The following is a 13,805-nucleotide window of genomic DNA, read 5'->3' as shown; positions in this document are numbered from 1 at the left end:
CCACGTGCCTAGAGCCCGTGCTCCGCAACAAGAGAAGACACTGCAATGAGAAGCCCGCACACCACAAGGAAGAGTAGCCCATGCTCACCACAACTAGAGAAAGCCCACATGCAGCAATGAAGACCCAATGCAGCCAAAAAAAATAAAATAAACAAATTTATATATATAAAAAATATTACCTACATTCCTGAAATACTTCATGTAGGAGACAAAGACCTCTGACACCTCTTTACTTCAACATGAACAGCCATTTTGATATAGTCACCTATAAAGCCACTTAAGTTTACTATTTTCATCTGTATTTCTCTACCTTGTCAAGAATATCATGAGAGACACTACCAACAACTTGTAAAAAATTTTTGTTTGTTATAGAAACAAAGTTAGTTTGTTATGACTTATGCATAGTCAATTAGCTTTTAGCAAGTAAAAGTTATCTTTCTAATTGTTCACAAACCAGATGTTCCAGGAATTTTTAATGAAGCATCAGCAAGGTCACTGATCCTCTTCTGAGATATCTAACCACTATTACCTAACTGCAGTTGCCAACCTCAAAGCCTTTAGCATCTCTTATTTTCTAAAATCCTTTTTAAAAAATAATATTCCTGGGCTTCCCTGGTGGTGCAGTGGTTGAGAGTCCGCCTGCTGATGCAGGGGACACGGGTTCGTGCCCCGGTCCGGGAAGATCCCACATGCCGCGGAGAGGCTAGGCCCGTGAGCCACGGCCGCTGAGCCTGCGCGTCCGGAGCCTGTGCTCAGCAATGGGAGAGGCCACAGCAGTGAGAGGCCCGTGTATCGCAAAAAAAAAAAAAAAATAATATTCCTATGATCATCTTGCAAGTTACTTTAATATCTAATATCACTTTACTTTGAAACTAGAAATTTAACGAAGACTCTGTTACTTCACCTATTTTTGTGCATTACTGCTTTATATGTCTGCTTTACAGTTTATTTCAGTTTAGGAGAATGTCTGCTTAGTGAGAAAAAAAAATGGAAGCAAAATCGAAGTAGAGATTTGATTTCTACTTGTTGTATCATAGCCCCACAATATGGGTCTACCTTGTCCTTTGAATTAGAGTACAAAGATTCTTTTTGTTACACTTAACTATTTTCAAAAGCTTCAGTTCATTCTGGCTGTTTTTGCTTGCCCACTTAGCTTTTTCATTATAAACCAACATTTTTTATCTTTGATACACATCTATACACAGGTCTTACTATATGAAAAACTATGCAAAGAAACTAATAATTTATGACTCCAATGTATTAAAGACTGTAGCTTATACTAAATGTAAATATAATACTTATCTTTTCCAATAACAAAATCACATTACACTGATAACTCAGTTCAGCTTAATTCTCAACATGACCCTCCAATTCTGCTTTTCCTATTTGTATGCTTTGATATTATTGACATTTCATACAAAGGCAAAACGAAACCCATCTCTTTAGTACAGTCAGCCCTCCACAGCCACAGCTTCTGCATTTGCAGATTCCACCAACCGTGGATTGAAAATATTCAGGAAAAAAAAAATCCAGAAAGTTCCAAAAAGCAAAATTCGAATTTGCCATACACAGACAACTATTTACCTAGCATTTACACAGTATTAGATATTATAAGTAACCTATAGATGATTTAAAGTATATGGGAGGCAGCATGAAGCACTAATGTAGTAGAGACTACAGCAACAATGTGTGTGAATATGAATTTTTAAATATTTAACATACAATATAAATGTTTATAATGAAATATTCATATACCAAAATAGCAATTCCAAGATTTAAAGGGAAAAAATACACAATCTCAATTTGTTTCACATTGTGCTACTCTTGTATATATGTTCAAAGCTATACTTCAAGAATTTTCATTATAAAACATATTTACTAAGTGCAAAAAATTTTAAAAAAAGTATATGGGAGGATATATGCAGATTAAATGCAAATACTATGCCATTTTACAAAAGGGACTTGAGTATACAAGAATTTTGGTATCCTCAGGGGTCCTGGAACCAGTCCGCCACAGATAACAAGGGATGAATGTATTCTCTTACCACTCTGCTATTCATTTCTTGTAACCATATTCAATTAACATTAATAGGGAAAATTTTATGTTATGTTTTTTTCAAATACCAATTTCTTTTTGCTTTTAGTTTTCTGCTTTTCATACTCAGATGATAATGTTTCTTAGTTTTTCTGAATAAAAATAACATCCAACCTTGAAGTCATTCTATTTACCTTTCAGACCTATATAGAATTCTAGGTTTACCACAACTTTTTCCACCTGTTACAATCCAACTCCTACTTGAAAACAGAAAACTGAAACAAGAAATAATATCTTTTCAAAGATAAACAGCTGGCTTTCTTTTTAACTCTCATATTCTTTACTAATATCACACTTGTCTGAATTTGCCAATGGAAAATAATATCTAAGTTACAAAAGATACCTGAGGATAGCTGTACAATCAGAAGCTGTTTAGTACTCTTAGTTAACATAATATTTTAAAAGTCCATTTTTTTCATTTTCACAACTTCTCTCTTCTTGAAAAAAATGTAAGCATATAACTGAACCCATAATTTAATGTCTTGATGTAAGAAGACTATAGTATTTCACAAGATATAAATCACCATATTATCAAAGACTTAAATGAGATAGTTACATATTTTCTACATGTTGGGTAGTATCTCGTGTACACAATTAACAAAAACTATCAGAAGATTTAATAATTACCCATGGAAAAATATCTTTTGTAAATAAACAGATTTCTAAAACCTAAAAAGCAGGTCTGACATACATCACTTACTTGCTGTGACTTAAAATATAATGTAAGGAAAGAAAACATTACCTAATTCTAACAAAACTGTGTAGACAGAAAAAAAAAAATGTTAGAACAAGGAGTCTTTAGGCCACAATAAGACCTGTAAATATTACAGAACTTAAAATTGATTAAGAACTCAATTAAAGTAGAAAACAAAATTGTTTAAAACAAGAGCACACAAGTTGTGCTTTAAAAAAAAAGTTTAAAGGAAGGAGATGAGAAAGGTGAGAAAAACCACTACCAGACTCCTTACCCATTGCTGTTGGTGCTGGAGCTTCCTGATGGTATTTTCAGCTTGCTCCAGTTTAGCACTGGCCTCATCACTCTGCTGTTTGATGTTGGCCAACTCCCGTTTTATGAGGTAGTTTTCCTCAGCCTCCTGGGCTCTTGTCACTTGTCCCTTAGGACATAATTTTTTTGTGTGTAAAGCAATTTAGGATAGATTCAAGAAAGACTGCCTTTGTGAGGTTTAGTTACTTACTTTGACATGTTAAAAAAAAAAAAAAAAGATCACCTCAGAGAACAGAACAGCCTGAGTAATTATTAGCCAGCAGCTCATTATTGCTCCAGCAAATTTTGGGAAACCAAATGAAAAATTCATCTGATAATCTTAAGAACAATTCTTCTTTCAGTCAATAAAAATTCAATTCATGCAATATTATTGTACATGCAGGACTAATGTTTTCAATGAATAGTGGTTAATTTCGCAGAATCCACTGATTGCCATTTTGGAATAAACTTTAAAATAAGGTTAGCTCTAAAACGTGCAAAAGATGGGTTTATTTTAATAAAGGTAACACACTATTATCAAAAATTAAGTTTACACCCATAGATACCACCCCAAAAATTATTTCTAGATAAATGCATGTAAAATTGCATGCATTAAAATATGAATTTCTAGGTTTAGGACTTTCCTTAGACGTTAGAGAAAATGCTTAAAAAAAAAAACTATACCTGTATCAATCTATCTGCCAAGGAAGCACTTTCCTACAAAAGGAAAAATTCAGATAGAAATATAAGAGAAAGAAACAAAATCAAGGTGATAAAATTAGGAATAAGAAGAAACAACGCATACCCAAATTCCACCTACATTTCACTGTAATTAAGATGGACATTTAGATTTTAAAATTATTTTTTATTGCATGTGTTTCCATTCTTAAAAAAGAATATATCAAAATAAGGATAAACTGCAGAAAATCATGTGCGTCTAGAAGAGATCAAACACAAATTCCAAGAGGGTTTTCATTATTTGGGACAAGCTAATATCTTCTTTTTAAAGCATACTTTAAGTATTTTTAGCATCAGCCATATTGTCAAATCATTTATATGAAAGGGAGAAGGAATTTGAGTAAGCAATATCACTTATGAAGTGTGACAGCAACTTGTGCAACAGCCACTTCCAAAGAAGCAAAGCAAGGAAAATATGACAAATGAAATTAATGAGCTCAACCATAATAACCTCTAGCAATAACTGAGTAAGTAAACATTTCAGTTACAGACTTTAATTGGTATCTAAGTATTTACAGAATTCTAAGTGCTAAAGAACACACCTAGGCCATCTAAGCCAGTAAAAAGGTACTTAATTTTCTAGAAGCAAAATCCAAACTTAACTCTTTCAGACAGCACCTTTATTATTCTTAAGGTTCAATGAAATAAAAATGCTTTCTCTGTGAAAATGTCTTACTCCAAAGATAAAAGACCACCTAGGAAGATGTACATTTTACTATAAACTGAGTGTTTAGTGGAAAAAATATATATTGATAAAATCAAAATGACTTAAAAACAATTAAGCTCAACCTTTTTTGCAGTCACCAAAAAAGCAGAATTATCTTCAAACTCTAATAAGATGAAAGAAATATATCCTTAATATAATGTACCTGCAATTATTATATAACAAAAATATACATGTAACAAAGATCCTGTCCTTCTGCCATGCTATTTAATATGAAACCATCAATACTTTCAAACAAAAGATAAACATGCAAATAATCTATATCTTCATTCATTTAATTCCTAAATATTGACCTGTAGACTTTCAGGGAAGATTTTAAGATACTTGGCAATATCATGAGGACTATTTTTTAAACTACTAACTTTCATTTTTGGTAAAAAGAAACAAAAAAAAAAACCCAAAACAGTTTGTGAATTCAGATGTTTCTCCTTTAATAAACCAAAACTCTTAGGCTATACTTCTATTACTTAATACATTCTTATAGCATCAGGAACAAGACTACGAAAGACACTACATCAAAAGCACAATAAGAAAAATAATTCAAGATTGACACATTTACCCAGTTATTTTATATGAAACAGAGAGGAAGAGGTAACAAGCGGTATCAAAACAATTCTAAGAACCAAAAGTTTAGTCACAATTCCTGTGTTGAAAATCAACAAACATCATGGTGAATTTTTATATAAGAAATCAGTCAGTCATTTTGACTAAACTTAAAGCAATCCTAGGCCTTAAAGAAATCACTGCCACATTTAATATATGGCTCGACAGGGCAACATTTGAAATTCATCTTTAAAATACTACACAGAATGGATCCTCAATTAGGTTACCCCTAAAGAACACACTTTTCAGAGATTATGTAACAAAAACAAATGACATCACTATGTTACTCTAATAATCTCAGTTTGAAACTTTAACCTTAAGAGTTCAAGGACTAGTAATGATCAATTTTTATTGACAAGTTATTTAGTTAAGTAGTAAGCTATGCAAGCTAAGCAGTCAATACCACAACTTCAGAGACATGTGCCAGATTTCTTGAGCCTTTATTTAAAATAGAAAAATTATTGTGCATTCAACTGAAGTTTACATAAGTACCAATTTACTTACTTTTTCTAATGTTTCAATGTGCTGTTTTAATAGCCTATTTTCTGTGCGTAACCTCTGCAGAAAAAGAAAACAAACAAAGGTTTGCTTGCAAACATTCCTGAGAAGGAAAAATGACAGTCGATAAAATGTACCATCTTTTATAAGTAGGAAAGAGTCCAAGAAATGGCTACATTATCATCTGTGAAATTCTTAAAGGCTCAGAGTAAGAAATGCATGGCAAAGGAAATGTCCACGTTCATCATTCCAGCTGTGACTGAATTTTAAATATAAGCTAGAATACATACAAAATAACCCCTTCCTTTTCTGTACCTAGCATAATGACTCATAATCAGTATTTTCTTTTTCTTTTTTTCCTGGCTGCGCCTCACCACTTGCAGGATCTTAGTTCCCCGACCAGGGATTGAACCCAAGCCCTCGGCAGTGAAAGCGCAGAGTCCTAACCACTGGACCGCCAGGGAATTCCCAGTATTTTCTTATATGTCTTAATATCCCTATTAGATAGAAAAGATTCTAACTCACTTATCTCCTACAAAGATTACACAAATAATATTCAAATGTCTATCAAATAAACAAGAAATCTGAAAAATGCAAGTTCATAGGATAAATATCAAATTGTCAGTTTAGAACTAGATCAGCCTCCATTTATGTGTTATATATGCCAAGTTGCAAAGTTCCATTCTGAAAATATGAAGAATGAGTTATTTTCATTGAATGAATTATTTATCATGAGTTGTTTTCAATTTAAGAAAATTACTAGCATTTTCTTGTAGTTAAAAGAGTAAAACCAGATTAAAAAAAAAAAAACACTTCACCTAATTGCTCAATGCCCAACTCCCAAAACCCTGTCAAATTACCGCTATTAAGTATTAAATCTAAAACACCCTACATTATAAACTGGTGCAGCCACTATGTAAAACAGTATGGCAGTTCTCAAAAAAACTAAAAATTGAGCTGCCATATGATCTAGCAATCACACTCCTGGGCATATATCAAGACAAAACTATGATTTGAAAAGATACACACATGCCTTTGTTCATAGCAGCACTATTTACAATAGCCAAGACATGGAAACAACCTAGATGCCCATCGATAGATGAATGGATAAAGAAGATGTGATACACACACACACACACACACACACACACACACACAATGGAATACTACTCAGTCATAAAAAGAGAATGAAATAATGCCATCTGCAGCAACACAGGTGGACCTAGAGATTATCATACTAAGCAAAGTAAGTCAGAAAGAGAAAGACAAATACCATGATACCACTTATATGTGGAATCTAAAATATGACACAAATGAACATATCTATGAAACAGAAACAGACTCACAGACATAGAAAACAGACTTGTAGTTGCCAAGGGGGAAAGTGGGGTTGGAGAAGGATAGATTGGCAGTTTGGGATTAGCAGATGCAAACTACTATATATAGGATGGATAAACAACAAGGTCCTACTGTATAGCACAGGGAACTACAGTTCTTTCCTGTGACAACATAATGGAAAATAATATGAAAAAAAAACAAAACACGCTACGTTAAAAAATCATCTCCTTTTTGTATAGTTCACCAATATAAGTTATCCCTTCATTTTGCCATCATTATAATTTCAAACTCCCTCTGACCTTTTTGTACCAATTTGCTCTAGAGTGCAATCCAGCCTTCTTCCAACCCTGCCTTCCTCTAAATTCCTGCTAAAAATGTCTTCCTCAGAAAATTCTTCTATTAATTCAACCTATTATTTTGCCAGTAAAGACTAAAATATAGTTTATATGACATATAAAATCTCAGAACAAAACAAATAAAAGACTATGAATTATTGTTGTCTTATTAAGTGGACCACAAATTGGAACAAATAAATCTTACTTATTACAAAGACAGTTTGCAAATTAAATATTTTTGCTCTATTCACTAGAATATATTTGGATGAATTGAAATAGATATTACTTTATGTGTGATCTCAAGCTACAAAATAGTTTGAGAAAAAGAAAATATTTCTCATTTTTTTGCTACTCACATTATGTATAGCATAATAGTCTACACAAATAAGCAATTATTAAATGCTCTTAAAGTCTGGAAAGCCAAAGAAATAAATGTGATTCTCAAAATCTTCTCAACATACTTCATGAAAAAAAAAGTAGCATTTTGTTTTTCTAAAAGACTTAGGAAGTTAAGTTCAACCAGACAATTGAGTGAATAAAGTTAATATTTCAATAGAAATAATGCTTAAAATTTAAAACTAAAAACATTCATTTGGATTTCCCTCCCCACCCCCTTTAAATCTTCTGAAATTTTGCTATAAAAACCTGAATTCATTTTCCCCCCAAACACCTATACAAATGTCTTAATACCACTTTTTAAATAAATCATCAATTCCTCATTTGTGTGATACCCACTTCATTATGAGTTGAAAAATATAATAGACTTTACAGTTATTAAAGACTGTTTCAGGGTTACCTTCACAGTATTTTGGTAATTAGAGCTTTGTAATCTCTTTTAACATGTTATAGGTAATTTTCCCCCTTCTTATATTGTGTTTTTTATCCTCCGCAAACCTTTACTAGTAGACTAGTAGTTTAGAGACTGGGTTTTGAAATGAGGTAGGTTTAGGTTCAAATCCTCACTGTACAATTAACACCTGTGGATATCATTCAGTGCCCTGGAATCTCCATTTCCTCAACCAGAAAATTACACTAATAAAACCTACAATGATGCTGCAAGAATTCAACGAGATAGCACACTGCCTAATATATACCAAATACTTGGTTAATGATAAGCATTGCTATAATATTTTTAAAGTTAGGGCATGAATATAATTTTATTACTTTTGTCTATTTTTTAAAATAATTATTCTTTAGATTGTTTTTATACAACACGTAGTTATTTTTGTCTCTCCCCTTTACTCATCCTTTAAAAACACCCTTTGCAAAGTTTTTTTGGTGTTCGTTAGGTTTTACACTATTTTTCATTTAGGCTATTCTTAAATATGCTTTTTAAAAAAATTAGTTTAATTAACTAATTAAATTTTGGCTGAATTGGGTCTTCATTGTTGCGGGAGGGCTTTTCTCTCTAGTTGTGGTGAGTAGGGGCTACTCTTCACTGCGGTGCACGGGCTTCTCATTGGGGTGGCTTCTCTTGTTGTGGAGCAGGGGGTCTAGGCACGCAGGCTCAGTAGTTGTGGCTCGCAGGCTCTAGAACGCAGGCTCAGTAGTTGTGGCTCACAGGCTCTAGAGAGCAGGCTCAGTAGTTGTGGTGCATGGGCTTCGTTGCTCTGTGGCATGTGGGATTTTCCTGGACCAGGGCTTGAACCCATGTCCCCTGCATTGGCAGGCGGATTCTTAACCACTGTGTAACCAGGTAAGTCCCAAATATGCTTTTATCTTTATTTCAAATTGAATTTCTTTTTTCCAAGATACTTTTGAAATGTTTATTGCTGCTATATAGGAAAGTTAATGACTAAAATCTATCACTTGACTGATTTCTAATTTTTTTTTTTTTTTTTTTTTTTTGCGGTACACGGGCCTCTCACTGTTGTGGCCTTTCCCATTGCGGAGTACAGGCTCCGGACGCGCAGGCTCAGCGGCCATGGCTCACGGGCCCAGCCGCTCCGCTGCATGTGGGATCCTCCCGGATCGGGGCACGAACCCGTGTCCCCTGCATCGGCAGGCGGACTCTCAACCACTGCGCCACCAGGGATGCCCTCTCATTAATTTTTGAGTATCCTTACTTTTAATCACATTTCCTAGAATTAATTAAAAAGGTGTTTTCTAAACTTTAAAGTGAAAACCACAAAGAGAAAGAGCAACAGATACATACACTTAAAAAGAGAGACTTTTTTGACCTACCAAATTAGAAAAGAAAATGAGACTAAGGGTGAGAACAAGAATGAAATATCTAATGTATGCAAGGTATTAGTGAAATGGAAACGCTGCCAAGAACATATCCTGGAAATATTCTTTAGGAAATTTACTTAGTGCATATTGAATGTCGTAAAAATACTAATATCCTATAATTCAGTAATTCTACTTTTTACAACTGACTACAGAAATAGAAGGTACCACAAAACTTTATATACAAAGATGTTAACATAAGCATTATTTTTTAATGATAAAAAACGAAAAACAACCTAAATATGCCAAAATAGGGGAATCTCAGTTTCAAACAAACCACTCTATTCTTTCCAGCTTACTCATTTCATGAAGTAACCCAAACTCAATAATCCTCCTTCTTGTTGGGATAATCCATGGATCCTACCAACTTTTCACTGTCCCTCACTGCCTGATATCCTCTCTTCCCAAACAAAGTTTAATTTCCAATCATTGCAGACTTTCCCTTGCTTTTATCCCCCTTTCCCTTCTCTTCTTTAGTAGTGAGCATACTTGCCTGGGAAACCACTAGTCTGGGTCAACACACTGACAACTCTTGAGTCTGCACCTCAGCCAGTAAATATGACCAAAGAAAAATAAAACGGTAAAGTTTATTTCAATTAACAATCACTAAATTCAGTTGGACTCTTAATGCATCCTAGAGTAATGTGTTTCCTTAGTCCATTCCTTCTCCCACCTTCTTAGATCACTATTTCATACTTTCTCCTCTGTCTTCAAACCAGCAACCCTCCACCCTACTGTCACTCTCAGATGATAATCTTGTTTCTGATTTCAGTGAAAAAATTGAAGCAATCACAACAGAACTTCACAACATCCCACAACCAACATCTTACCTACATTTTTGCCCATATATTTTACATTCTCTCTTGTTCTTTTTTAAAAATATATTTATTTATTTATTTATTTTTGGCTGCATTGGGTCTTCGTTGCTGCACGCGGGCTCTCTCTAGTTGCAGTGTGCTCATAAGATGTGGTTGTTTTGATTCTTTTTTTGAGCCGGGGATACTCTTCGTTGCGGTGCACAGGCTTCTCATTGTGGTGGCTTGTTGTGGAGCGTGGGCTTCAGTAGTTGGGGCACGCAGGTTTCAGTAGTTGTGGCTCACTGGCTCTAGAGAGCAGGCTCAGTAGTTGTGGTGCACGGGCTTAACTGCTCCATGGCATATGGGATCTTCCCAGACCAGGGCTCGAACCCGTGGCCCCTGCATTGGCAGGCGGATTCTTAACCACTGTGCCACCAGGGAAGTCCCCTTTCTTTAGCATTTGACACAGTAAATGGCTCTCTTTCTGAATCACTCTTTTCTCTTGGCTTCTAGGACATTATATTTCCCTGGTGTTCTCCTACTTTGCTGATTGGCTCTTGGTCTTCCTAAGTTTTAAATGTTGGCTTACTCTTGGGCTTAATTCTTGTACTCTTCTGTTTTATCTACATCCATTCCCCAGGTAATCTCATCTACTCTCATGGCTTTTAATATGATCATGTCAATAACTGTCAAATTTTTATTTCCAGCTTGTCCTCTCTTAACTCCAACTTTAAATAAAATCCCCTACATACGAACCTTCAAGTTGTGAACTTTCAAAGATTTGAACGTGCGTTCTTAAAACTGCAGCTTGCCCTCTGTCTCTTATTGCTGACAATCCTTCAGCTCTACCATCTTCCCCCTCCTCTCCCTCCTCCAGTCAGTACTTCTTCTTGCCTGTTCACTCAAAGCCAGCCCCTGTGTGCCAGCTGTGGTACTGTACTACTGTACTTTTCAAGGTACAGTACTATAAGATTAAAGATGTTTATTTTTTTGCTTGTTTCTTTATGTATCATTTGTGTGAAAAGCATTATAAACCTATTACAGTACAGTACTATATAGCCGACTGTGTTAGTTGGGTACCTAGGCTAACTCTGTTGGACTTTACAAACTGAACTTACAAATGCGCTCTCTGAACAGAACTCGTTCATACACAGGGGACTTACTGTATTCCGAGGAGCTACTTGAACAGCTCCTGGGCATCTCATACTTAATATAACCAAAACTGGGGCTCTTGGTATTCCTCCTGTAGACTTTCCCAATGCAGGTACTGGGAACTGCATTCTTCTAACTGCTCAGGCCAAAGTCCTTGATTTCTGTCCCTCTGACACCTCCACAATCAGCTACACCTTTAAAACCTATTCAGAATCTAATAATTTCTCAACACTTCAGTCCAAGCCACCACCAGCCCTTGCCTGCATCACTTCACCAGCTTTCTACTTAATATCCCTGCTTCTGCTCTTACCCCCTGCAATATAATCTCAACACAGCAGCCAGAACATGCACTGAAAACTTAAGTCAGATCTTGTCCTTCTCTACTGAAAACCCCAGCGGCTCACCAGAGTAAAAGCTAAAGTCTTCACATGTTCAGCAACTCCCAACATTATCTGCAATGTGCAACACCTTACCTCCTTTCACTTCCCTCGTCTTCATGTTGTCCCATCACTACTCCCCATCAGCATGCTCCTGACCAGACCCTGCTCTCCTTATATATCTGTCTCCCTCCCTTCCTTCAGGTCTTTATTCAAAGGTAACCTGGTCAACTTCTCTAAACTTTTAATCCGAACACTATCATTTTATTTTCCCTTCCCTAAGATATTTTTTTCCTCTGTTTAACACTTATCACCATCTAAAACACTGTACATTTTACTTATTGTCTGATTTCCATACTAGAGTATATAGTACCACAAGGGCAGGAATTGGTCTGTTTCATAAACACATATCAAGTGCCTAGAACAGTGTTTGGGCATGTAGCAGGCACTGTAAATATCTATTAAATGAACGACTTCTTAAATAAATTAAGCTATTATATCCCCATTGGATTTTATTAAGTAGCTATTCATTTTTTTATGAAAAGTTTGTAATGCCACAAAAAATGGGCATCCAAATCCTTCCTACATCACAATACATTAAAGTCTCTCTTGCAAAGTGGTAGTGTGTATACACTGAAGAACATGTATGGGTCTAAGACTAACCCAAATCAGAGTTCAAACTCTTGACTTCTACCACTTTCTGTCAGTATGACCACTAGCTTATTATTTGAGCTTTCTGAACCTTAGTTTCTTCATAGAAAGACAAACAACCCTTTCATAAGGTTACTGGAAGAATAAAAGGAGATAATGTACGTAAATTATCCTTCATATATTAAGTGTTGAATAAATGTGTCAGTACTAGTACTTTATATTGATTGTTCAATATAATTCCTGGATGACTTAGATAATACTTGTCATGTTTTTTTATGTTAGGCAGTGAAAACACAGATGTTTTTATATTACGCTCTAGTTTTCAGCATATCTGGAATATTCCATAATTTTTGAAATAAGAAAAAATATCCAAATTCTGACTAAAAACCAGTCCGAATTTCTAACTCCTCTTCACAGGGCTTAAATCTCTATACCCCAAAACATAAATTTAAACATAAATTCATATGTCTATCTTAAATAGAGTAGGGGATAAAGGCTCTTCCTTTTTTAAAGATCTGTGGTTTATCCCAATATAAGCTAGAATCTTAATATTTCTTACCTCCTCCCCCTCAGGTGGAACATCAAGAGATTGGAAGAAGATACTGACAAAGGTGTTTCTATTAACAAAAAATTTCACACAGTAAAATGTAAGATCTACCGTATGAAATCGTTATTATCAAAATCTTCCTGTAACACTTTCAGAGAAGGAATGGAAAATACTTGAAAGTCACCATCTTGATCAGGGAGCTGACAGGTATAATTCCTAGCGTAAAGGTCACTGACCCGAAGGTCAAACCTTAAACACATGTCACAGCATCAAAGGCTGATTTTTACTTCTATATCAAAACATCACATAATTATGATCATACTACTTGCGTAAAGAACAGTGTAAGATTATCTCCCTGAAGGCTTTTGAGGAGAACCAAGGCAATAAAGTACTAGTTTAACAGAATTCATTCCCTTGTAAAAGGGCCCTTGGCGAGGGGAAGGGAATTGAATAAGGAAGTGACATTTCCCAAAGAAGAGAGAGGCTCCATGATACATGGCTAATTAATTGTAAATAAGGTGGTCTTCTGGTTGGGACTGAGATGAATTGCCAGGTCCAACTTAAAAATCAGACATATGCAAACATGAAGTTAAAAAAGTAGAGTTACACAAAAATTGTTTTGGCTTTGCCCTTCAGAGGGCAGGAGGAATGAAGAAAGGAATGAAAATGGTACAAGAGTAAAAAAGAACTATGTGGAAACAAGATTTTATAAAAGGAACTATCTCTGAGATCAGCG

At 35.0% G+C, this 13,805-nt stretch overlaps 1 protein-coding gene across 9 annotated transcripts in view; it reads right to left on the bottom strand.

The window, feature by feature from the left end:
• The window catches only part of EVI5 (ecotropic viral integration site 5), a 200,801-nt gene that overhangs the window by 89,264 nt on the left and 97,732 nt on the right, over nt 1–13,805 (bottom strand). For 5 of the 9 annotated variants that reach the window (XM_029228674.1, XM_029228675.1, XM_029228682.1 and 2 more), the window contains 3 exons: nt 5,650–5,703; nt 3,765–3,797; nt 3,064–3,210 (listed from right to left, as the gene is read on the bottom strand). The exons of 1 other annotated variant lie outside the window; for it this stretch is intronic. In XM_029228674.1, the coding sequence (XP_029084507.1) occupies nt 3,064–3,210; nt 3,765–3,797; nt 5,650–5,703 (234 nt within the window). The remainder of the gene's footprint in view (nt 1–3,063; nt 3,211–3,764; nt 3,798–5,649; nt 5,704–13,805) is intronic. 3 more of the 9 variants (XM_029228680.1, XM_029228678.1, XM_029228677.1) reach the window with 2 other exon arrangements.

The sequence above is a fragment of the Monodon monoceros genome, unplaced genomic scaffold (genome assembly GCF_005190385.1).
Source record: "Monodon monoceros isolate NGI ecotype Baffin Bay Population unplaced genomic scaffold, NGI_Narwhal_1 Super_Scaffold_18, whole genome shotgun sequence".
Classification (NCBI taxonomy): Eukaryota; Metazoa; Chordata; class Mammalia; order Artiodactyla; family Monodontidae; genus Monodon; species Monodon monoceros.
The sequence above is the reverse complement of the archived record's forward strand: the minus strand, read 5'-3'. Positions and strand labels throughout refer to the sequence as shown.